Below are 23676 nucleotides of genomic sequence, written 5' to 3' on the forward strand. Positions count from 1 at the left end.
AGATGATGATGTGGTATTGAAGGACAGGGTGGGCAAAGAACTGTCCCTGATATTGCCCTACAGGGGGGTGCTATTCTGGCCCTGATAGCCTAACCACAGACCACCCGCCCTGATAAGAGCAACCCCGTCCGGAACCTTACCCTATATAAAAATGGCCCTAGTAAGCCCCTAGCCCCTAGGCCCCTGACTTCCAGGTGATCACTATATAGATCTATGTGTTTTTGACTCATTATAAAAGTATAAGTATATCGCACCCCTCTGTGTATCACACCTATCGATAGCACACCTATACCAGTGCTTAAAAGGACTTTTGTGGCCCTATTAGCTAACATTTGGTGTCCCTAACAGTCTCACCCTGCTCCACACAGCAACCTCTCCCAACACTGGCAAAACACTGAATGTAAAATGGCTGCCAGATCAGGTTTATTTATAAGGTAGGGGGTATGTCCATGTGCTGAAATGTCTCAATTGGCTGTCCTGTACCACCTGATGGATGTGTCATGGGTCAAAGTTCTTCACAATGTGAAAGAATATGGCGGGTGCGAATTTCTCCATATGTTCGCATGTTTGGCGAATCGCGAACACGCAAAGTTTGCCGCGAAACGACCGCCGGGTGAACCGCAAGGCCATCTCTAGTGGCGGAGTCCGGTCTAAAAAATGTTGATCAGATAAAGTTGTTGTTTACTGGTCCATTTTTTTTATTGATTATGTCTAATTCTGTCTTATCCAAACCATTCAACATACCATACGACAGAAAGGCAACAGTTTATCTCGCGAGAATAAGAACAAGTCATCGGTGCTCCGATCCATTCTATCAGCGAGCAACTACATTTTGCCATATGTATCTTATCCACCTTGCATCGAGGTAAGCGTTCCTACACGTGGGACGCCACAAGTATGCGCACTACCGAACAGTGAGTACTAAAGAGTAATATATTGTTATTTATTACCACAAACTTTGTGAAACAGGAACTAAAAAGTTACCAATGTAACGGGACGGTTTCTCCACACTTGCACAAGCGATAATTGTCAGTATGCGGCATTGCGGATTCTATATATGAGACTGCGTATTTATTATCCCACGTTTATGTTATTGTATGTTTTATTCCAATGAGATTTTATTGTATATCGAGGTATTAAATTGTATTTTACTTTATCATACATCTCCTGAGTCCCCTACGTGATTCCATAGGTTCGAGTGCCGGTCTATTTTACGATATTATTTCTCTACCACTTTGAAAGGGTGATTCATATTAGACACGAGCACCTAGCCGTGATTATAGGGAGTGAGCCGTCTTACTATCAAATTATACAGGACATACTCATAGCTTTAACCCTATTGATCAAGTTTATGCAATTGTTCAAATTTGGAACATTTCGTGAAAACCAAACTTGGGAGATCAAAAGTCTTGCCAAAAACAATATTCTATTCCAGAGAATCTTCTTATATTTATGGCAATTTACCTTGGAAAGATCACTCAATATCCAACACTCAACCATAAATGAAATCGGGAGTCTTAACTCATGAGTAGAGATGAGCGAACTTCTGTTTTAAGTTCGGCGTCTAAAGTTCGGCTTCCGGTTAGCGGAGGATCCCGATGTGGATTCCGAATTCCGTTGTGGTCCGTGGTAGCGGAATCAATAATGGCCATTATTGATTCCGCTACCACGGACCACAACGGAATTCGGAATCCACATCGGGATCCTCCGCTAACCGGAAGCCGAACTTTAGACAACGAACTTAAAACAGAAGTTCGCTCATCTCTACTCATGAGCAACAAAATTATTGATCGCAATACAGTACTCTTAATTCTGGGCAAGACCAGAGCATATGTAGGTGATCAGCCCCAGGAGAATCACACCGTGGACACTTAGAACTAGAGATGAGCGAACTTCTGTTTTAAGTTCGGCGTCTAAAGTTCGGCTTCCGGTTAGCGGAGGATCCCGATATGGATTCCGAATTCCGTTGTGGTCCGTGGTAGCGGAATCAATAATGGTCATTATTGATTCCGCTACCACGGACCACAACGGAATTCGGAATCCATATCGGGATCCTCCGCTAACCGGAAGCCGAACTTTAGACGCCGAACTTAAAACAGAAGTTCGCTCATCTCTACTTAGAACTATATCTTAACCCAAGTTTATTAAGCCATAAGGGCACCGCCCCGCGTCCTCCGATTCTCCTCCTTGCCGGCTGACGTCACAGAGCTGGAGCGCCGAAATCTCGCGATGCGCGAGCTAGCGCATGCGCAGTGTCGGCATCATGTTCATTCCCTGTGCTGGCATCAGCACAGGGAACGAACTACGCATGCGCCAGCTCGCGCATCGCGAGATTTCGGCGCTCCAGCTCTATGACGTCAGCCGGCAAGGAGGAGAATCTGAGGACGCAGGGCGGTGCTGGGCTCCTTGACGCTTGACTCATCTCCGGCTACAGGACTCATATCACGTAATTTGCATATCACTCAAAACTGTTTTTTAACATAATAAAAGCGCAGAGAGCTATAGGACCTGGGTACTGCAGATGAGCTAGTGGCCATCTAGCAGCCCATGTCCCCAGCTCTATGCGCAAAATCATGGTGACAGGTTCGCTTTAAGTAATAATTAATAAAAATGGCAAATCTTAACCCTCTGATCTAAATTCCTTATCAAATCATTTTAAAAAGTAGATGTATCTATCTCCAGAAGTGATTTATTCTTTACACTACTAAGTGCCGAACATAATTGAAAATCTAAACCAAGATAAACAGTACAAAGGGAGAATATGGACGAACACCGAGAACGGAAGTATCTCTCCGTTCTTCACCACTTGTGTAACATATAAAATATTATTTTATTGCCAAAACTGGTCCCCGGCTGCTTTATCTAAGGCCTGTAGTTGAAGATTATGCCAAAGGGGAGTACACTGAAGAGACCCTTTTATTCCCTGCCATCTTCTAATAGTGTCCCATGCCTTAGATAGTAGCTTTTTAGCCTCTCTATATTCCTGTTGCACATCAATCAATTGCCCCGATTCCAATAATGTGAGTATGTTGTTATACGAAGATCTCCTCACCAAGGTGGTACACAACACACTTTTCTCCCATTCACCATACAGCCATAATTGCCCAGTTATAAAATAGCCCTTGAAATAGGGAAGATCCTCCATGTTCCAATGGCTTGTATAAGTGTTCCAATTAAAGCCTTACCCACTTTCTTCCCCACAACAAATCGTTGTATAATTCTCTCGATAAGCCTAAAGAACTTATCCTCTATCCATATAGGTGAATTCCTAAGAATATAGAGGAGTTGGGGCAAAATCACCATCTTGACCAGGTAGACTCTATCAGCTCTAGATAAAGGAAGTCGGAGCCATATCCCAATTTTTTACCTCAGCTTAGTTAATAATGGAATCAAATTAAGCTGAAGATAATCCTCAATCTTGGGGAGATATAATCATACTCAAATATTGGAATGAATCAGAAACATTCAACATACTCAGAATTCCCTCAGTAGAGAGTACAATAGTATCCTCTGGCATAAGAGACCTTACCAAAAAAGAGTTAACTATTTGGGTGAGTCTTGGAAGTGTTGTATTAGTATAATCTATAAAAAAATAAGACATCATCCGCATATAGAGAGATGTGGTCCTCCAACCCCATTGTTCCAAACCCTTCAATCTTAGAGTACTGCCTAACAGCCAGAGCTAAGGGCTCGATATAAATATCAAATAGCAATGGGGAGAGTGGACAGCCTTGGCGAGTGCCCCTATTCAAGGCAAAACTCGTTGTCAAACTCCCATTAATATTTAATCTCGCCAAAGGAGATCTATACAACAGTTTGATCATATCTATAAATCTGTCTCCAAACCCCATCCTACCCAATACCTTCCAGAGGAATCTCCACTCCACCCTGTCAAAAGCCTTGGAAGCATCCAAGGACAGGATGGAGCGAGAGACCCCCCAGAAGACTGAATGTCCGCAAATAACCGATGAAGTTTATAATGGGTACCCTTATTTGGAATGAACCCGTTCTGATCTGGGTGTATAATTGAAGGAATATCCTTGGAGAGTCTTGTAGTCAGAATCCTTAAGAGAAGCTTCACATCAGTATTTAGTAAGGATATGGATCTACATGACCCCAAATCCAAGGGGTACTTACCTTTTTTTAATATTAATATTATTACAGCCTCTGTCATTGATTCCGGTAGGGTCCCATCTTCCAATGAGTCAGTGAATACCCTCAATAAACTAGGGAGGATGACTTCCCTATATTTACGGTAAAATTCATATGGAAAACCATCTGACCCTGGGGAGGAGTTACCAGAACATGCTTTAATTGCCGCCTCTACTTCTTGTAGGGAAAACGCTACCTCAAGCGATTCCCTTTGAATATCTGTAAGGACTGGAAAAGAAATGGCATCCAGATAGGAGTCCATCATTTCATCCGTAATATATCTGCTTTATATAGATCTGAGAGATGTTTCAGAAAAGTCCCCTTTATACACTCTTGATCTTTAACAACTCTACCATCTGCAAGACAGATGTTACCTATCTGTTGTTTTTTTTATCTTGATTGGAAATCACCCTCGAGAGGAGTTTTCCCGGACGACCTGATTCGGTGAAATATTTTTGACCCTTAAAGAATAATCTCTGCTGGGCCTTATCAAGCAAGAAATCAGAGTATGCTTGACTTGCATTCTGCCTGGCTTTTCTATTTTCTTCTTATTCCTAGAAAAGTCATTCATAGCTGATATCGCTGCTTCTTTTAAAGCCTTCTCCTTAATACTATACCCTTTCCTTAAATTAGAGATGAAGTTATGCTAGCTGAAAAGAAGTTCATGAATTCTTAAAGGAAACTTCCAAGAGAATAAAATGTAGTTTATATAGTAAATATACAGGAAAGTTACTACTTTTACATCAGCGTTTTTCCTTTCCAGCGTTTTTCCTTTCCTACGTCATAGGATCTCAATACCGGAGGAAAACGCTTTCGTTTTACATTCATTGTCAATGGGGACAAAACTGAACGGATCGGAATGCAGCAGATGCATCCGTTTGGTTGCGTTCCCATGCCGGACAGAAAACCACTGCAAGCAGCGTTTTTGAGTGTGCCATGGGATGTGGAGCAGGATGGATCCGGCACGAAACACAAAGTAAGTCAGTGGTGCCGGATCCGTTTTCTGGGACACAAAGAAAATGGATCTGGCACTCATTGACTTACAATGGTTTTAGTGCCGGATCCGCCATGGCTATTATAGAGATAAAACAACCGGATCTGTTCATAATGGATGCAGACGGTTGAATTATCCTGAGGGAAGCGTTTTTGCTGATCCATGACGGATCCAGCAAAAACGCAGATGTGAAAGTAGCCACAGTAATTGATGGCAATGTGCAGCGATATACCATCCGGTCCTGAACAGTCAGAACGCCGACATCCCCACTATCCTCAGAATGAAGGATGAAGAGACTGAATGTGACTTAGGCCTCATTCACATGTTCATGTCCGTGATGGCATCCACTGTCCGTGATCCCTCCGTGTTTGATCCGTGATTTTCAGTCTGTGTGTCATCCGTGTTTCACGTACACTGCTAGGCTGATAATTAGTTTCCAGAGCATCTTTTAGCAACGATCTGTGAAAACCACAGACCAAAAACGGATGTCACCCGAGTTGTAATTAATTAAATTTTCGATGATCTTCTAATTTATTGAGACGCACCTGTAGGACTGGGTTGGAGCTTTGTTAGAAAGAGATTGTCATATATGATGTTTGATTTCCATTTTATACATTCATCATGGGGTAGCCCCTTTAAATGACTGGGAACGGCGTTACCTCCAGGGTATGGAGCTAATTCAGCTGATGACCCTGCTCCATCTACCTCTCACGCTCCACTGGCATATTTTTATGTCAGAATGTGTGAAGAGGATTATGGGGTTGTTCAGGATTAGAAAAACACTGCTTTCTTCTTGGAACAGTGCCACACCTCTCCATAGGCTGTGACTGGTATTGCAGCTCAGCTTTACTGAACCAAATGGTGCTAAGCTGAAATGCCACACATCTCCAGTGTGCAGGTGAGCCTCTGTTCCTGGATGAAAGCAGCCATGTTTTTGTAATCCTGGACAACCCCTTTAAGCGCAGCAGCAGCATGGCTTCCATGTGAGGAAGGAAGGGGCAATGGGAGCTGTTACATTGGGACGGTTGTTTAAAGAAGAGGGGGAGGGGATCTATTTCACTGTGAAAGCACCCCAGAGATAACTCAAGCCCCAGAATTCAGACCCTAAGGCCCCTTTCACACGAGAGAGTTTTCTGCGCAGGTGCAATGCGTGAAGTGTACAGTCGTGGCCAAAAGTTTTGAGAATTAGATAAATATTGGAAATTGGAAAAGTTGCTTTTAAAGTTTTTATAATAGCAATTTGCATATACTCCAGAATGTTATGAAGAGTGATCAGATGAATTGCATAGTCCTTCTTTGCCATGAAAATTAACTTAATCCCAAAAAAACCTTTCCACTGCATTTCATTGCTGACATTAAAGGACCTGATGATATCATTTCAGTAATCGTCTTGTTAACTCAGGTGAGAATGTTGACGAGCACAAGGCTGGAGATCATTATGTCAGGCTGATTGGGTTAAAATGGCAGACTTGACATGTTAAAAGGAGGGTGATGCTTGAAATCATTGTTCTTTCATTGTTAACCATGGTGACCTGCAAAGAAACGCGTGCCATAAAAACGTGTTGCATAAAAATGGCTTCACAGGCAAGGATATTGTGGCTACTAAGATTGCACCTCAATCAACAATTTATAGGATCATCAAGAACTTCAAGGAAAGAGCTTCAATTCTTGTTAAGAAGGCTTCAGGGCGTCCAAGAAAGTCCAGCAAGCGCCAGGATCGTCTCCTAAAGAGGATTCAGCTGCGGGATCGGAGTGCCACCAGTGCAGAGCTTGCTCAGGAATGGCAGCAGGCAGGTGTGAGCGCATCTGCACGCACAGTGAGGCGAACACTTTTGGAAGATGGCCTGGTGTCAAGAAGGCCAGCAAAGAAGCCACTTCTCTCCAAAAAAAACATCAGGGACAGATTGATCTTCTGCAGAAAGTATGGTGAATGGACTGCTGAGGACTGGGGCAAAGTCATATTCTCCGATGAAGCCTCTTTCCGATTGTTTGGGGCATCTGGAAAAAGGCTTGTCCGGAGAAGAAAAGGTGAGCGCTACCATCAGTCCTGTGTCATGCCAACAGTAAAGCATCCTGAGACCATTCATGTGTGGGGTTGCTTCTCATCCAAGGGAGTGGGCTCACTCACAATTTTGCCCAAAAACACAGCCATGAATAAAGAATGGCACCAAAACACCCTCCAACAGCAACTTCTTCCAACAATCCAACAACAGTTTGGTGAAGAACAATGCATTTTCCAGCACGATGGAGCACCGTGCCATAAGGCAAAAGTGATAACTAAGTGGCTCGGGGACCAAAACGTTGACATTTTGGGTCCATGGTCTGGAAACTCCCCAGATCTTAATCCCATTGAGAACTTGTGGTCAATCCTCAAGAGGCGGGTGGACAAACAAAAACCCACTAATTCTGATTAACTCCAAGATGGACTTTGGGATGACTTTATTGGGTTTGCGACAAAGGGGCAAAAATCTAAAAATAGGGATTCAGAAAAACAGACAGCAAATTACATTTTTTTTTTCAAAGACGAAAGACAAAGACACTAATCCCCATCACAGCACAGTAATTCCTATCACACTGCCTAACACCCTGCACTGGAACCAGCTAAACTATATCACTATCTAAACTACACTATCTCCCACTAACTATCTGTATTATATATATGAGCTAACTATCTAATGTAATTGGATAAGAAATAAGATCCAGATGAAAGCACAGAGCACAGCAATGTCACTGCTCTCTCTCTCTCTCTCAGAACTGCAAAAAATTGTAGAAAATGTCTGCTGGGGAGGTTCTTATATAGTAAGGGGTAGGCAACTTTCCTATTGGTTGCTAGGGATGTTGCTAAGCTCAGACAAAGATATTGCAGCCTTCTCATTGGCCCACAATCAAGAAGCAGGAGGGTACTGATGAAAAAAAATCTAGAATATTCGCGATTACGAAGATATAGCACTATATTCTAGATCTTCGTGAATTCTCGAAGTGCCTATATTCGCAATAAAAATTTGCGATTAGAATATTCGCGATCCACACATCACAATGTGTAGAATACTACACAATACAAAGTCATAAGTGACATAAGTGTTTTTTACACAGTATTATTTCCAGCTATTATAGCCACTAACTTTGCAGTGCCGATGGATTATAATCTTTACCTGCAGTTAAATAAAAGCAGTCATGATTTGCAGAGTTCTTACACAGTTTTTAATGTAAAATATATGCATTCAAATGTAGAGATATAGCATTACAAATTTGCAAACATCCTTTTTAAAAGGGTTCTTTGATGAAGACAATCCCCCCCCCCCCCCCCTTAAAATAAGGTTCACCTAGCGATCAGCCGATCACCACAGGTCGGGCTTCTATAACCCCCAGTGATCAGCTGTTTATGCTGGAAAAAGTTATAGAGAGATATTTCCTCTACAGCGGCCACTGCAGGGGAAATTTAGTATTACATGACGACATTGAACTCAACAACCAACCATGTAAAGCACGGACAATACAGGAATGTTGTGCTTGCCCGATATTTAGTAGCTCTCTGATCTTGCTCACAGAAGGGGGCCCTTTCTATGAATTCTTTAGGCCATAACAGGGCATATGAGAAGGGGTTGTCCTTAAGAATAATTTCTGAACACAATATACTGTACTCTTAACATTTCTACTAATATGGCAATAGTGTAGCATTAGTATTTGAATTAATGGCTGTGAGTGAATCACTTTGGCTGCCATCATCTATCGTCCTGCAGAAGATTCTACTGTGTGTGAGCCTTGGTCTTCATTCACACCACCGCATGAACAGCTCATGTAAATACCATATACCAAAACCAGATTACCATAGCAAGGTTTGGCAAAGACTCCTTTGATGGGATTCAACCTCTCTCGTCTTTGACATACATCACAGAATTCACACACACTGTTCATATGGTGGACATTTGGGGGCACATTTATTAAGACCAGCGTTTTAGACGCTGGTCTTAATAAACCCCTAAGCTGGCAGTGGTTCCGCTGAAGTTATGATGTTATATAGGTGTATTTCAGCTTAATAAATGACCCCCTTGATATCTGACAAATCTTGTTTTAGAAAAGTACGATGCTCTAAGACACAATCTTCTCAACAGCTTACGATGTGCATTTCTTGAAGGTGATGAGATATTCAGGGTAGGCAACATCATCGTGAAAAACAACAAATACTTTGGGGTTCTCGACGTTATCCACAACTGAATCATAACGGCCTTTGTTGACGTCACCATCGATATGTGGAGCTTCCTTGTAGGAGCAATTTCCCACACAGTACCGTCCGGTTATCACTGCGGCTTGGTAGATGTATTTGTTCCCATTAGCATCAGAATGAGAATATCTGTCACTACAAGAGTATCGTGAATTGGCTGCGAAGTAGGTCCCATTCCCATAGGATGTTCCTGCCGGAATGAATTCAGAGATTTTAATAATGTTCACCAGACAACCAAATAGGAACAAGCTGGCCATACACACTACATAAACATTGGCTGAACATGACGATTTTGCTAGTAATGTTTGATGATTTAATTGGGTCCCCAACTAATTCCAGAATCCAACATGCCCAATCCTTTGTTCCAGAAGATAAGCTGCTGCCAGACTGTTAATGCATTAGATCAATCAATTTGGTGGACGTTGTAATTTTCTGGGGGTGAGTGTTGGCCATAGATTAGCTGCCCGCTATCTTACCGTTCATACCACAGTAGACCCGGTTGAATCCATCACGGTTAATGTTGTTAATGGCATCGGAACGTGTGCCATGGTACAAGTGGCTTATATTCTTCCGGCCAGGGTTCTTCCTGTTCACTGCTTGCTTGTTAATGGTGAAACTCTGCCATAATTTTATGTTCTGAATACGTTTGATCTAGAAGACAAAAAAAAAAAAGTTGTGAATCCATGTCTTTTGTATTTGTAAGGCCTCATGCACACGACCGTGCCGTGGATCCGCAAACCGCGGATCCGCAAAAAATGGAAGCCGCCCGTGTTGCCTTCCGGCAATATAAATGCCTATTCTTGTCCGCAAAGCGCGGACAAGAATAGGACATGCTATATTTTTTTTGCGGGGCCGCGGAACGGAGCCACGGATGCGGACAGCACACAGAGTGCTGTCCGCATCTTTTGCGGCCCCATTGAAGTGAATGGGTCCGCATCCGAGCCGCCAAAACGGCGGCTCGGATGCGGACCCAAACAACGGTCGTGTGCATGAGGCCTAACTCTGTAGTTGTTTAATTGGGTTTCCTGGACGCTGCACCTACCTCCGTAACTTCATATTTACTCGCCAATGTGGTTTTGATGAATTTATCTTTGACGTTTTTGTATTCTTGTGATTTTTCGTCAAGTATTACCTCCTGAAATTCACTTGTCGCAATGTCTGTCCATGTCATGGGATAGCTAAATGTTACTGTAGGAGAAACAAACAAAACATAATAACAGTTTGTAAGGCTGAAAAAAGACATCTGTCGATCCAGTACAGCCTATTGTCCTGCAGTATTCGATTGTATGCCATTTTCCAATATACTGTAACAATGCTCTGCCTGATACTTGACCGTTTCTGAACTATTATAATGTAAAGAGAATGAGCGAATCAATGCTAGGCAAATTGGATTTGTCACTAATTTCACAAAAATGTTACCAAAATTTCCATTTTACATTTAAAATTTAGTAGAATAGCGAGGGGGAAAAAAGAGTAGGGAAGATGAATTCAGGGGATGACATGACCCTGGGAGGGGCCCTAGCTGGAGGGCTTGACCACAATGCTTTGCAGTCAGCCTGACAGCCAATCAGGAGGGAGGATATTGGCTGGCCTGTTTAAGCTCTGTGCCAGCTGTGAAGCACAGACGCCATTGTAAGCTCAGTCCCTGATGTGAGAGGATGTGTCTGCCATGTCTCAAACATCAATTACACACACAAGCCAGCCATTTAAGGCCTGAGCTGCACTGCGACTTTTTGTAGCACAACTTTTAATTATTGAATGACAGCTGCAGTCCACAAGATTGAATTCAACTGAATGCATTCATTTGGACTGCAGAAATAGTTAAAATCAGTCAGTCGTGCTACAAAAAGTCGCCATGTACAATCACCAGTGTGTTGCACTGCAAAAGTTTATTTAAAGAGAGAGTTCTTTTTTAAAAAAAAATATAGAGTATATGGGGCGGCTCACCCTGATTTAGGATTTCTACGGTGCTCCAACTGAGGTTGATGCACCCAAATCAAGAGATTAGGAATGTTGCAGGATTGGAATATATAGAAGGGCACTCAACACATGGAGTCACATCGAAATCAGAAACTTCGAATATATTACGATTTATTGGACATAATCTAAAATAGACGACAAGGGCAATATAAAATCAGCAAAAATGAAACAAACAACAATAAACGATATGTCATAGAAGTCAATAGAGCAATATAGATAATGTAAAAGTAATATAAAAAAGGGGGGGTTTCCGATTAAAATGTCCAGTACCACAAAAAACGCAGGTCAACACCACATCCAGATTAGGTTCCTAAATCTATAGGTGTGAGGACCTTCAATAATATTGTGATGAATAATCGTATAATCTGAGGCCGTCTATGTTTAAAACCATTTCGTGGCGTCCCACATTTTCGAATGGTGATAAAAAATCGGCACAGCAGCAATATTTGATGAGTTAGATATAGGAATCTTTACTTATCTTTTATGTATAGGAGCTTGTTTGAGGCCTTCTGCTGGTAATCGCTGTAGCAGTGGTCAGGCTGTACACTGTAGGGTATGAAGACTTTGTGTTCGGCGTCCCACGTGTATAGGACTTAACTTTCGGCGTCCCATGTGTCACTACCTTTAAACACGGATTCGGTAATTATCAACCCAGGCACTACGATAGTCGAGGTCCCGCACAGTCGATGGATCTTTTTCGGGTACAGCAAAAGTAAGTGTTTGCCTCTTCCTCGATCCTGTGGACGTTCCTCTCCAGGTACTGTGTCTTTCGGGTGATTAAAGTTCGTACTCCTTAGTCTTTTTTTTTCAAATAGATAAGCAAAGTCCAGTTAGTGTGGATTATGATGATATCCCCACTATGCAAGTCAATAAGTTAAGCACCAAACGCGTTTCGGAGTGTTACTTTACTCCTTCCTCAGTGGTAATGCTTGCATAGGGTGTTTGCTGCTTTTATATCCCTCCTTCCTGAGTTCCTTAAAAAAAGTGGACTGGATTCCAATTCAAAAACGCTTATAAATAAGGTTGCGATTTTGATGCGTTTTTGATGCGTTTTTTGGTTGTATGGCCCAGTATTGTCCTGTACATCATAACTGATGGGTCATTTTCTATTGCAAATATTTCTTTCACTAAATACAATAAAATTTATAATAAATATTACATAAAAATATTCTGGAATTAAAACAAAGTACAAATGCACAAAATCTAAGAATATAATACAGATGCACAAAATCTAAGAACATGAGGTATACTTTAAAGGGACACTGACAGGGCCAAAAAGCATATTAAGGTATATATATGACCGTACAGGTCTTATAAAGTGTATAAGAATCATGTAGGTATCCCCCCTGTCCACCTTATAACTACAGTAATGTGAAGTTTTATAACCTGCTGGAATCGGGTTCAATCTGCCCAAGGGGCGGTGTTTCACCTCAGCTTGCGCCCAGCTAGCCTCGCCACAACTGCCGTTTGAAGCGCCGCCCAGCTCATCAATATTCACTTCGCTGGGCGGCTACTAGTGTCCCCGGCCATCTTCAGCGCATGCGCCCGGCACCCTCACTGGCCGGGATCGCATCGCGCCTGCGCACAGTCTCATTTTCAGAGGCTGCCTCATTGGGTGAGGGCCCAATCTGAGTCAACACAATTTAAGCCAACTATTAGTTGAAGATTAAAGTATACCTCATGTTCTTAGATTTTGTGCATCTGTATTACGGTATATTCTTAGATTTTGTGCATTTGTATTTTGTTTTAATTCCAGAATATTTTTATGTAATATTTATTATAAATTTTATTGTATTTAGTGAAAGCAATATTTGCAATAGAAAATGACCCATCAGTTATGATGTACAGGACAATTATGGGCCATACAACCAAAAAACGCATTGAACACAAAAAACGCATCAAAACGCATCAAAATCGCAACCTCATTTATAAGAGTTTTTTTTATTGGAATCCAGTCCACTTTTTTTAAGGAACTCAGGAAGGAGGGATATAAAAGCAGCAAACACCCTATGCAAGCATTACCACTGAGGAAGGAGTAAAGTAACACTCCGAAACGCGTTTGATGCTTAACTTATTGACTTGCATAGTGGGGATATCATCATAATCCACACTAACTGGACTTTGCTTATCTATTTGAAAAAAAAAGACTAAGGAGTACGAACTTTAATCACCCGAAAGACACAGTACCTGGAGAGGAACGTCCACAGGATCGAGGAAGAGGCAAACACTTACTTTTGCTATACCCGAAAAAGATCCATAGACTGTGCGGGACTCGACTATCGTAGTGCCTGGGTTGATAATTACCGAATCCGTGTTTGAAGGTAGTGACACGTGGGAAGCCGAAAGTTAAGTTCGATACACGTGGGACGCCGAACAAAAAATCTTCATACCCTACAGTGTACAGCCTGACCACTGCTACAGCGATTACCAGCAGAAGGCCTCAAACAAGCTCCTATACATAAAAGATAAGTAAAGATTCCTATATCTAACTCAGCGAATATTGCTGCTGTGCCGATTTTTTATCACCATTCGAAAATGTGGGACGCCACGAAATGGTTTTAAACATAGACGGCCTCAGATTATACGATTATTCATCACGATATTATTGAAAGTCCTCACACCTGCAGATTTAGGAACCTAATCTTGATGTGGTGTTGACCTGCGTTTTTTGTGGTACTGGACATTTTAATCAGAACCCCCCCCTTTTTATATTACTTTTACATTATCTATATTGCTCTATTGACTTCTATGACATATCGTTTAGTGTTTGTTTCATTGTTGCTGATTTTATATTGCCATTGTCGTCTATTTTAGATTATGTCCAATAAATCGTAATATATTTGAATTTTCCGATTTCGATGTGACTCCATGTGTTGTGAGTGCCCTTCTACAGGGAGTGCAGAATTATTAGGCAAGTTGTATTTTTGAGGATTAATTTTATTATTGAACAACAACCATGTTCTCAATGAACCCAAAAAACTCATTAATATCAAAGCTGAATATTTTTGGAAGTAGTTTTTAGTTTGTTTTTAGTTTTAGCTATTTTAGGGGGATATCTGTGCTTGCAGGTGACTATTACTGTGCATAATTATTAGGCAACTTAACAAAAAACAAATATATACCCATTTCAATTATTTATTTTTACCAGTGAAACCAATATAACATCTCAACATTCACAAATATACATTTCTGACATTCAAAAACAAAACAAAAACAAATCAGTGACCAATATAGCCACCTTTCTTTGCAAGGACACTCAAAAGCCTGCCATCCATGGATTCTGTCAGTGTTTTGATCTGTTCACCATCAACATTGCGTGCAGCAGCAACCACAGCCTCCCAGACACTGTTCAGAGAGGTGTACTGTTTTCCCTCCTTGTAAATCTCACATTTAATGTTGGACCACAGGTTCTCAATGGGGTTCAGATCAGGTGAACAAGGAGGCCATGTCATTAGATTTTCTTCTTTTATACCCTTTCTTGCCAGCCACGCTGTGGAGTACTTGGACGCGTGTGATGGAGCATTGTCCTGCATGAAAATCATGTTTTTCTTGAAGGATGCAGACTTCTTCCTGTACCACTGCTTGAAGAAGGTGTCTTCCAGAAACTGGCAGTAGGACTGGGAGTTGAGCTTGACTCCATCCTCAACCCGAAAAGGCCCCACAAGCTCATCTTTGATGATACCAGCCCAAACCAGTACTCCACCTCCACCTTGCTGGCGTCTGAGTCGGACTGGAGCTCTCTGCCCTTTACCAATCCAGCCACGGGCCCATCCATCTGGCCCATCAAGACTCACTCTCATTTCATCAGTCCATAAAACCTTAGAAAAATCAGTCTTGAGATATTTCTTGGCCCAGTCTTGACGTTTCAGCCTGTGTATCTTGTTCAGTGGTGGTCGTCTTTCAGCCTTTCTTACCTTGGCCATGTCTCTGAGTATTGCACACCTTGTGCTTTTGGGCACTCCAGTGATGTTGCAGCTCTAAAATATGGCCAAACGGGTGGCAAGTGGCATCTTGGCAGCTGCACGCTTGACTTTTCTCAGTTCATGGGCAGTTATTTTGCGCCTTGGTTTTTCCACACGCTTCTTGCGACCCTGTTGACTATTTTGAATGAAACGCTTGATTGTTCGATGATCACGCTTCAGAAGCTTTGCAATTTTAAGAGTGCTGCATCCCTCTGCAAGATATCTCACTATTTTTGACTTTTCTGAGCCTGTCAAGTCCTTCTTTTGACCCATTTTGCCAAAGGAAAGGAAGTTGCCTAATAATTATGCACACCTGATATAGGGTGTTGATGTCATTAGACCACACCCCTTCTCATTACAGAGATGCACATCACCTAATATGCTTAATTGGTAGTAGGCTTTCGAGCCTATACAGCTTGGAGTAAGACAACATGCATAAAGAGGATGATGTGGTCAAAATACTCATTTGCCTAATAATTCTGCGCGCAGTGTATATATTCCAGTTCTTTTTTTTTTTGTCTGTGCATGAGCCAGCCTTTTTTTGTCCAAAAACCTGTTGCAAAGTTTCTGCAGTTCATAAGTATAGATTGTAAGCCCTCGCGGGCAGGGTGCTCTCCCCTTCTGTACCAGTAAATCGTCTTGTTCCAGCTTATTGCATTTGTTTTTTATTATGTACGTATACCTTTTTCCATATGTACAGCGCCATGGAATGAATGGTGCTTTAATAGTAATAATAATAAGCATTTTACAGGGATATTCTATATCACCAGTAGCATATATTTCATTGCACGCGCTGCGGAATTGAAAGGTCTGCTGTTGCACCACTTGATCTATGATGTTGCAGATTGCTGGAATTTAAGCTTGCAAATGCTGGAGCATCTGTACGACTCTTGGAATGTAAAGATGAAAGAATGAATAAAAAGTGTGGTTATAAGGCCCAAAATAGGCTGGTCATTAAAGGGCATCTGACAGCAGACTTGCACCTATGACACTGGCTGACCTGTTGCATGTGCAATTGGCAGCTGAAGGCATCTGTGTTTGTCCCATGTTCATATGTGCCCGCATTGCTGAGAAATATGATGTTTTAACAAATGCAAATGAGCCACTAGGAGCAATAGGGGCATTGCCGTTACTCTTAAAGGGAACCTGTCACCTCTACTATGCTATCCTCACTGAGCATTTCTAAATGTTCATTGTGTTACTCTAAACATAGAAATTACACTTTTAATTTCATTTGCAGACGAATTTAATAAGTATTATAATTAACATAAAAGAGTCATATCTTACTTGTGTGATCAGAGAAGAGTCATATTTTCAAGCTCTGACTCATCTCGGGTTAATTTGCATATGTATAAAATAGTTTTTTTTACACAATAAAGCACACAGAGCTATGGGGACTGGGTATTGCGGATGTGCTAGCGGCCATCTAGCAACCCATGTCCTCAGCTCTATACCCAAAATCCAGGTGACAGGTTCCCTTTAAAGGTTCTGCTGCGTCTTCAACTGCCACACCCTCTGAACTTTGATTGACAGGATTAACCCTTTTCACTTCCTGGCTCTGTCAACCTAAGCGCAGAGGGCGCGGCAGTTGAAGACACAGCAGAGCCTTTAAGAGTAATGGCAACACCTCCATTGCTCCTAGAGGCTCATATGCATATCTGAAAACATAATTTTTCTCAGCAATGCGGACACATATGAACATGGGACCAACGCAGATGTCTTCAGCTGCCAAGCGCACATGTAACAGGTCAGCCAGTGTCATAGGTACAAATCTGCTGACGGATGCCCTTTAAGGAGTTATATTGTCCTTGTCACCATATATACCTCCATGAAGTGTTGCTGCCACGATCCTTTCTTCCCTTTGGAGTGCCTAGAATAAAATATAAAGAAATACATTAAACACAGGAAAAGCTTAGATAATTGTGCTGGAAAAGAGCAAGCACTGAGGAAACCAATAGAATCGAGATACAAATAATCCCAATACAGTTATTACCCGATTTAAATTGACCTAAGGCCCTAGAGCTGCCATGGATCAGACTCAACTGTGAAACATTGATTAAAAAGGGGTTGTCCACTTCTTTTACTGAGGATAGGCCTTCAATATCTGATTGACACTGCCCCCCAATCAGCTGTTCTGCAGTGGTAGAAGTCAGCCCCAGAGCGCATTTAGAAAACTATGAAAAATCAATTTTGATGAATCTGCACATCATTAGGGTAGTAGAGGTGTATTGCCGTCAGGGGCCCATCTCTTATATTCAATAGACAGGACCTATGTAAAGGGTTAGTCCCTTTTTATATAATAATTTCATTTCCCTAGGATATGCCATCACTTTGGGAGGGGTGAGGGTTCAACCTGTTAGATCCCCCAGCAATCCTGAATATCCTGGTTTAGGTCTATGTTCCCTTCACTGATTTTCCTGCACAGTGCATCTTCAGTAGAGTAAGGTCTCTGAAGAGATGAGTAAATTTCCAGAAATTCCTTTTTGGTTCTGATTCTATTGATTCATCTCTATCTTTAAGCAGCTGCAGCTCTGCAGGCGTATGATATATCGAGGAAGAAGTTCTGACCATCCACATTTCCACATGTTTGCATACGGAATGCTACAATATTGTAATCTACATGTTGAGAGCAAGATGTGCAATACTCCAGATGGGGTAACTGCAATTGTTTGTTATGGTTTGTACTAATGTCATATCACATGTAATGTATCTGCAACAGGCGCCTCCCCCTAGGGCTCTCTATATAACGCGTGTCCCGAGTGTAGGAATTGCCGAGTGGTATAGTGCGGCTTAAAATGTCTCTATGTGTCATGGTGATCCTACCTGGACACAGCTGGACCCCAGGTTTTGGCTCCGAAGCAATAAATGGGGGGGAAAATTGGGGGATAAAGGAATAACTTGAGTCCAGACCTTGAGATGAAGTTCAATGGCAGCTTTACTTTGCATAAACGTTCTACAAAACGGTTTACAGGCTTTGTCTTGGTTCCAGCAGGCTTTAGGATGAAACTGGCAGGCAAACTCCACTCTGCTTTATTTGTTTCTCTCTAACTCTGCTGTACTGACAGGCTGACTGTAACCATGATGGTGGTACAGGCTTGTGAAGGCGGTAAGTCCACAATGAAATCCATGGCTATGTTGCACCATGGAAGGGTTGGAACTGGCAGAGGCTGTAATAACCCAACGGGTTTTGAGGTGGGACGTTTGTAGAGTGCACACATGGAACAAGACTCGATGAAGGAGCGTACGTCGGCTGCCAAAGAGGGCCACCAAAACCACCGTAGGATGCATTCCGTGGTGTTGCGCCTACCTCGGTGGCCTGTGTTGGGTGGCCATGGTGATGCTGTAGTACAGGCAGTCGCTGGGAGACTGGGACATAGATCCACTGTTGGTGGTAACGAAGCCCCTGCTTCATTGGCAGATGGGCTGCCTCCTCTGGAGCTGGTGTACTGGCCCGTCGGATCCTCTCAATCAAGGAGTGTTGGGTGGCTAGAAAGTATGCGGCTGGCAGGATCGGCCTCGGAGGAGCACATATGGGACAAGGCATCAGCCCTGCCGTTCTTGGATCCCGTTCGATAGGTAATCTGGAGACGAAAACGGGAGAAAAAGAGAGCCCACCTGGCTTGTCGAGGACGCAGTCGCTTGGCACTGCGGAGATACTCGAGGTTGCGATGGACTGTGTACACCACCACAGGGTTTTCGGCTCCCTCCAGCAAATGTCTCCATTCCTCCAGGGCGTCCTTGATGGCGAGCAGCTCCCTCTCACCCACATCATAGTTGCTTTCGGCCCCAGTGAGTTTGCGGGAATAAAAGGCAACGGGATGGATAAGCTGCTTCTCCCCTTGGACCTGGGAGAGAACAGCCCCAATAGCCCCCTCGGAGACGGCGGTGTCCAGTAAAAACGGGCAAGAGGCGTCCGGTTGTACCAGTATAGGTGCCTGTGTGAACAGCCTCTTGAGGTGCTGGAATGCCTGTTGGACCGTCGGGGTCCATTCAAACAGGGTGTTGCTCCTGGTCAGTGCAGTGATGGGAGCGCAGATCGCTGAAAAGTTCCGAATGAATCGGCAGTAAAAATTGGCAAAGCCAATGAACTGCTGCACCATCCGCCAATTGCGGGGGACAGGCCAATTCTGGACGGCCTGGATCTTCCTGGGGTCCATCTCCACTCGGCCTGGGGATAGGATGTAGCCCAGGAACTCGATGGACGAGACTTCGAAGGTGCTTTTTTCAAGCTTGTCATAGAGACTGTGGGTCCGCAGACGCTGGAGCACCGATTTGACATGCCGTTCGTGTTGTGGCAGTGTTCTGGAAAAGACAAGGTTATCGTCCAGATATACCACAACATGGGTATCCAACAGGTCACGGAAGACGTCATTGATGAAGCACTGAAATGTGGCAGGGGCGTTACAGAGCCCGAAGGGCATGACAAGGTACTCGTAGTGCCCAAACCGTGAGCGGAATGCTGTCTTCCACTCATCCCCCTCCTTCACACGAATGAGATTGTAGGCCCCCCGGAGGTCGATCTTGGTGAAGAAACGGGTATCCTTGACTCTGTCCAGCAAGTCGGGAATGAGGGGGAGCGGGGAGCGGGTAACGGTTCTTCTTGGTGATGTCGTTCAGGGCCCAGTAATCGACACAGGGCCGGAGACCCCCATCTTTTTTTCCCACAAAGACGATGCCAGCCCCGACTGGAGAGGTTGAGGGACGGATGAACCCCTTCGCTAGGCTCTCCTCTATGTAGTCCTTCAGGGTCCTGGTCTCGGGTTCGGACAGATTGTACAGGCGCCCGTACGGTAGTGGGACTCCAGGGAGCAGGTCAATGGGGCAATCATAGGGCCTGTGTGGCAGCAAGGCGTCTGCTCCTTTTTTTTAAAAAACGTCTGCATAGTCCCGATATTTGTCGGGTAGTCTGTGTTCAACGGTGCCCAGAACCTTAGGAGGGCTTGGACCGGAGACGCGTGAACAGGAGGACCTGGGGGGGCATGAAGGTGATGGAGCCAGAGGTCCAGTTGATCGTGGGGTTGTGTCTCCTAAGCCAGGGGATGCCTAGAATGACTGGAAACAAGGGGGAAGGCACAATGTCCCACACGATCTTCTCGGAATGGTAAATGCCGATGCGGAGGAACAAGGGATGGGATTCCATGGCGATAGGTCCCATCTTTAGGGTGCTGCCATCCACCAGATGCAGCTGGGATGGGTTCTTCTTAGGGCGCAACGGGATGCCTAGTTGGGAAGCCAGATCCTTGTCCATAAAACAGCTGCTTGCGCCCGAATCAATGATGGCAGAGAGATCAATATTGTTGTTGCCCAGCTGCAGGGAAACAGGGATGGTGAGATGAGACGAGTTGTTATACATAGGTAGGTTAATGCATACCGTGGGTGTCTCCGGCCTACCTGTAGGAGGTTTGATGGGACAGTCCTTCAGGAAATGGCCCGATTTTGCGCAGTATATACACAGATGCAGGGTTCGTCTCCTGGTTCTCTCCACCATGGACAGGGGACCCCGAACAGCCCCGATCTGCATCGGCTCCTCCTGGTTACCGTCTGCCGCCACAGGAACAGGAACCGGAAGCCGTAAGGACTCCGACCGGCGCTCCGGTAGAGGCGTGGTCTGTTGTTGCTCCTGTCGTCTCTCCCGGAAGCGGCGATCCAGGTGGGTTACTGAGTCCATCAGGCCCCCCAAGGAGCCCGACACCCCGATGCGGGTGAGCTCATCCTTGAGCTGCTCGGACAAGCCGATGCGGAACTGGTCAATCAAGGCCACCTCGTTCAAGCCCGTATCCGGGGCTACCTCACGGAATTCCATGATGTTATCCTCCACTGGATGTCTGCCCTGGCGAAGGGTGCCCAAGGTACCCCTGGTGGTTGAAGAACGCAGGGGGTCATCATAAAGTCTTTGCATAGCTGCGGCAAGGGACTCCCAAGATGCCAGCACTGGGTCATCGGCTTGTAGGAGTTGGTGCGCCCAGGTCTGGGGAGGCCCTGAGAGCAAGGAGATTGCCGTGCGTACCTTGACGAAGTCCGTGGCATATGTACGAGGCTTCAGGGAAAACAACAGCTCGCAGGAGATGATGAAGGAGCGGTACTTCCTCCGATCGCCTGAAAACCGCTCAGGGAGGCTGACTGACGGCTCGCTAGAGACCACTTCCAGGGTGCATGCCGGCGTAGGGGGAGGCGAGGGTGGTAGCGCGGTGCGCTCTGCGATGCGTTGCTCCTGTGTGGCAACCTTCTGCAGTAGGTGCTCATGACTGGCCTGCATCTCTTGGAAGGCCTGCGTCATGAGGTTAAGTTGCTGGGTCAGGGCCGTCATGGGATCCCCTGCTTCTGCGGGTTCCATGGTATAAGGCTGAGTTATTCTGTCAAACGTCCCAGGGAGCCAGTAGTGGGATGAGGAACCCACTGGCAGTAAGCAGCTGACAGCCCAGAAACGCGGTACAAGTTTAGGGATAATCCAATCCGGGTTGAGGCAGGCAGCGGAGGTTTAAAGGCGGAAGACAGTCTAAGGGTCAGTAACCGGGGAGGATACAAAGGAACCACAGGCAAAAAGGAGGATCCGAAGGGAAGGTAGGTGTTCACCATAAGGTGGAATAACTCAGTAATGAGCCAGAGCTCAGGCCAGGTCTTTATAGCCAGGGAAGGTAGGACCACCCCCTGGTCCCCAAGGCAACCAGGAGGCCTCCCTCCTCGGGAACCAATGGCAGGCAAGGAAGAGGGAAGGTGTGTACTGGGAACCTCCCCAGCAAGGCTCACACCTGACAGCCGGATAATGCAGGAACGCTATGCTACCGGGGATGCGCGCGCCGTCTGCGTACTGCGCATGCGCACCCGCCGCGCAACTCGCGCACCCGCACCTCGGGCACCAGGTGTTCTACCGAGCTGAAGGGGAACCCGTGCCGTGTGCCGTGCCCGCGGTCCCCGAGTAGGGGTAACACCCCCTGCTTCCTGACAGTGTTAGAATGGAATGGAAAGCTCCATTCTATGTAACTACATTTCTACCCTGTTTGCTGCCACTTGCTGGTGAACCAGGCACATTACATTAACATAACAATTGCCTTAGAAATAGGAATGCACAGTGTAGTGGACCTGAAATAAATGCATAGATGACATGATATGAGCCTATTAACAGTGATGGACAGTTCGCAGTGTTCGCCAGCGAACACATGCGGGCTGTCATCTTGACTCACCCGTCCGGCGATGCACAGGTAAGCCCTTACCTGTGCCTGTGCTGATAGCCGGTCTGAAATCAAATGCGGTCACCGGGAGCAGGCAGTTCCGAGAACAGCCTGATGAAGGCCCCCGGCGGCTTTTCTCGAAACTGCCTGCTCCCTGTGACCGCATTTGATTTCAGACCGGCTCGCGGCACAGGTAAGGGCTTACCTGTGCATTGCCGGACGGCTGAGTCAAGATGGCAGCCCGCATGTGTTCGTTGGCGAACACTGCGAACTGGCCATCACTGCCTATTAAAAACAGTAGCGGGGCGAAGAAGTGGTAATGCTACTCTGGGGCGTTACATATCTGCTGTATGGTTCAGGAATGATGAGGTATGTTTGGCATGAGGAATGGAACATACCATTCCATTCTGGTCCTACTTCATGCCAGGATGGGGATTTCTAGATAGTTCTATGGAGAGTTAGCGTAGCAAGCCTGGAATGAGGGAGCACAATCCCTCAGCTCCTGCCCTATAGGGCCCTAGGACCAGAAATTGACTCGTCTGTGAGAAACACTATTCCAAAGAGACAGAAAGGTCCAAGGGCTGCAGAAACCCATGACAGCCTGAGGGAGCACACCGTGGCACAACATCTCATCAGGGTCACTACTACCTCAGGGACTTGCTGCAGATGGAGATAAAAGACTGATACCAGAAGGAATTAACCACTTGGATGGTGAGAGATTCAGATATTTCAATACCGTTTTCACAAAATACGAGATACTGTTTGTGGTGAAGCTCCAAATCCTACTTTTCATTTTGAGCGATTGATTGGTGGACTGTTTTATCTTTGCGATAGGACTGAATAAAGGACTTGTTTTTGAGCCTTGGATTAGGTCCTTTATGCTTGCTCTGTATCCAATTTCTGTATTATGCAAATCTACTCACTAAACAATGGGGACAAAAACATTTTTCTGGGAGTGCTTCCTTAAAGGGGTTGTCCAGGAATACCTGGACCTAATCCATAAAATTTGGCAGTGTGTCCCCTCATGTTCTACCCAGGCCATATACTGGCATCACCTGTGTTAATGTCACCTCAACAGGGCTTTGTAAGATGTAGTAATTAAAGAATTCAGCAAGTAATGCCTCTAACCTCTCCATGTTTGATATGCATGTGTGTGGAACATTATGATGGGTTGGATGAAGGTACTATGAAGTTGCT

At 44.6% G+C, this 23676-nt stretch overlaps 1 protein-coding gene across 1 annotated transcript in view; it reads right to left on the reverse strand.

Moving 5' to 3' along the window:
* Nucleotides 1-9166: 9166 nt before the first annotated feature.
* Nucleotides 9167-23676, reverse strand: part of LOC121008672 (protein mono-ADP-ribosyltransferase PARP15-like) — a 54360-nt gene continuing 39850 nt past the window's right edge. The window contains exons 9-12 of the mRNA XM_040441369.1: nt 17135-17180; nt 10411-10556; nt 9845-10019; nt 9167-9558 (exon numbers count right to left, since the gene is read on the reverse strand). Of these exons, the coding sequence (XP_040297303.1) occupies nt 9260-9558; nt 9845-10019; nt 10411-10556; nt 17135-17180 (666 nt within the window). The 3' untranslated portion in view covers nt 9167-9259. The remainder of the gene's footprint in view (nt 9559-9844; nt 10020-10410; nt 10557-17134; nt 17181-23676) is intronic.

Source organism: Bufo bufo, chromosome 7 (genome assembly GCF_905171765.1).
Source record: "Bufo bufo chromosome 7, aBufBuf1.1, whole genome shotgun sequence".
Taxonomy (NCBI): Eukaryota; Metazoa; Chordata; class Amphibia; order Anura; family Bufonidae; genus Bufo; species Bufo bufo.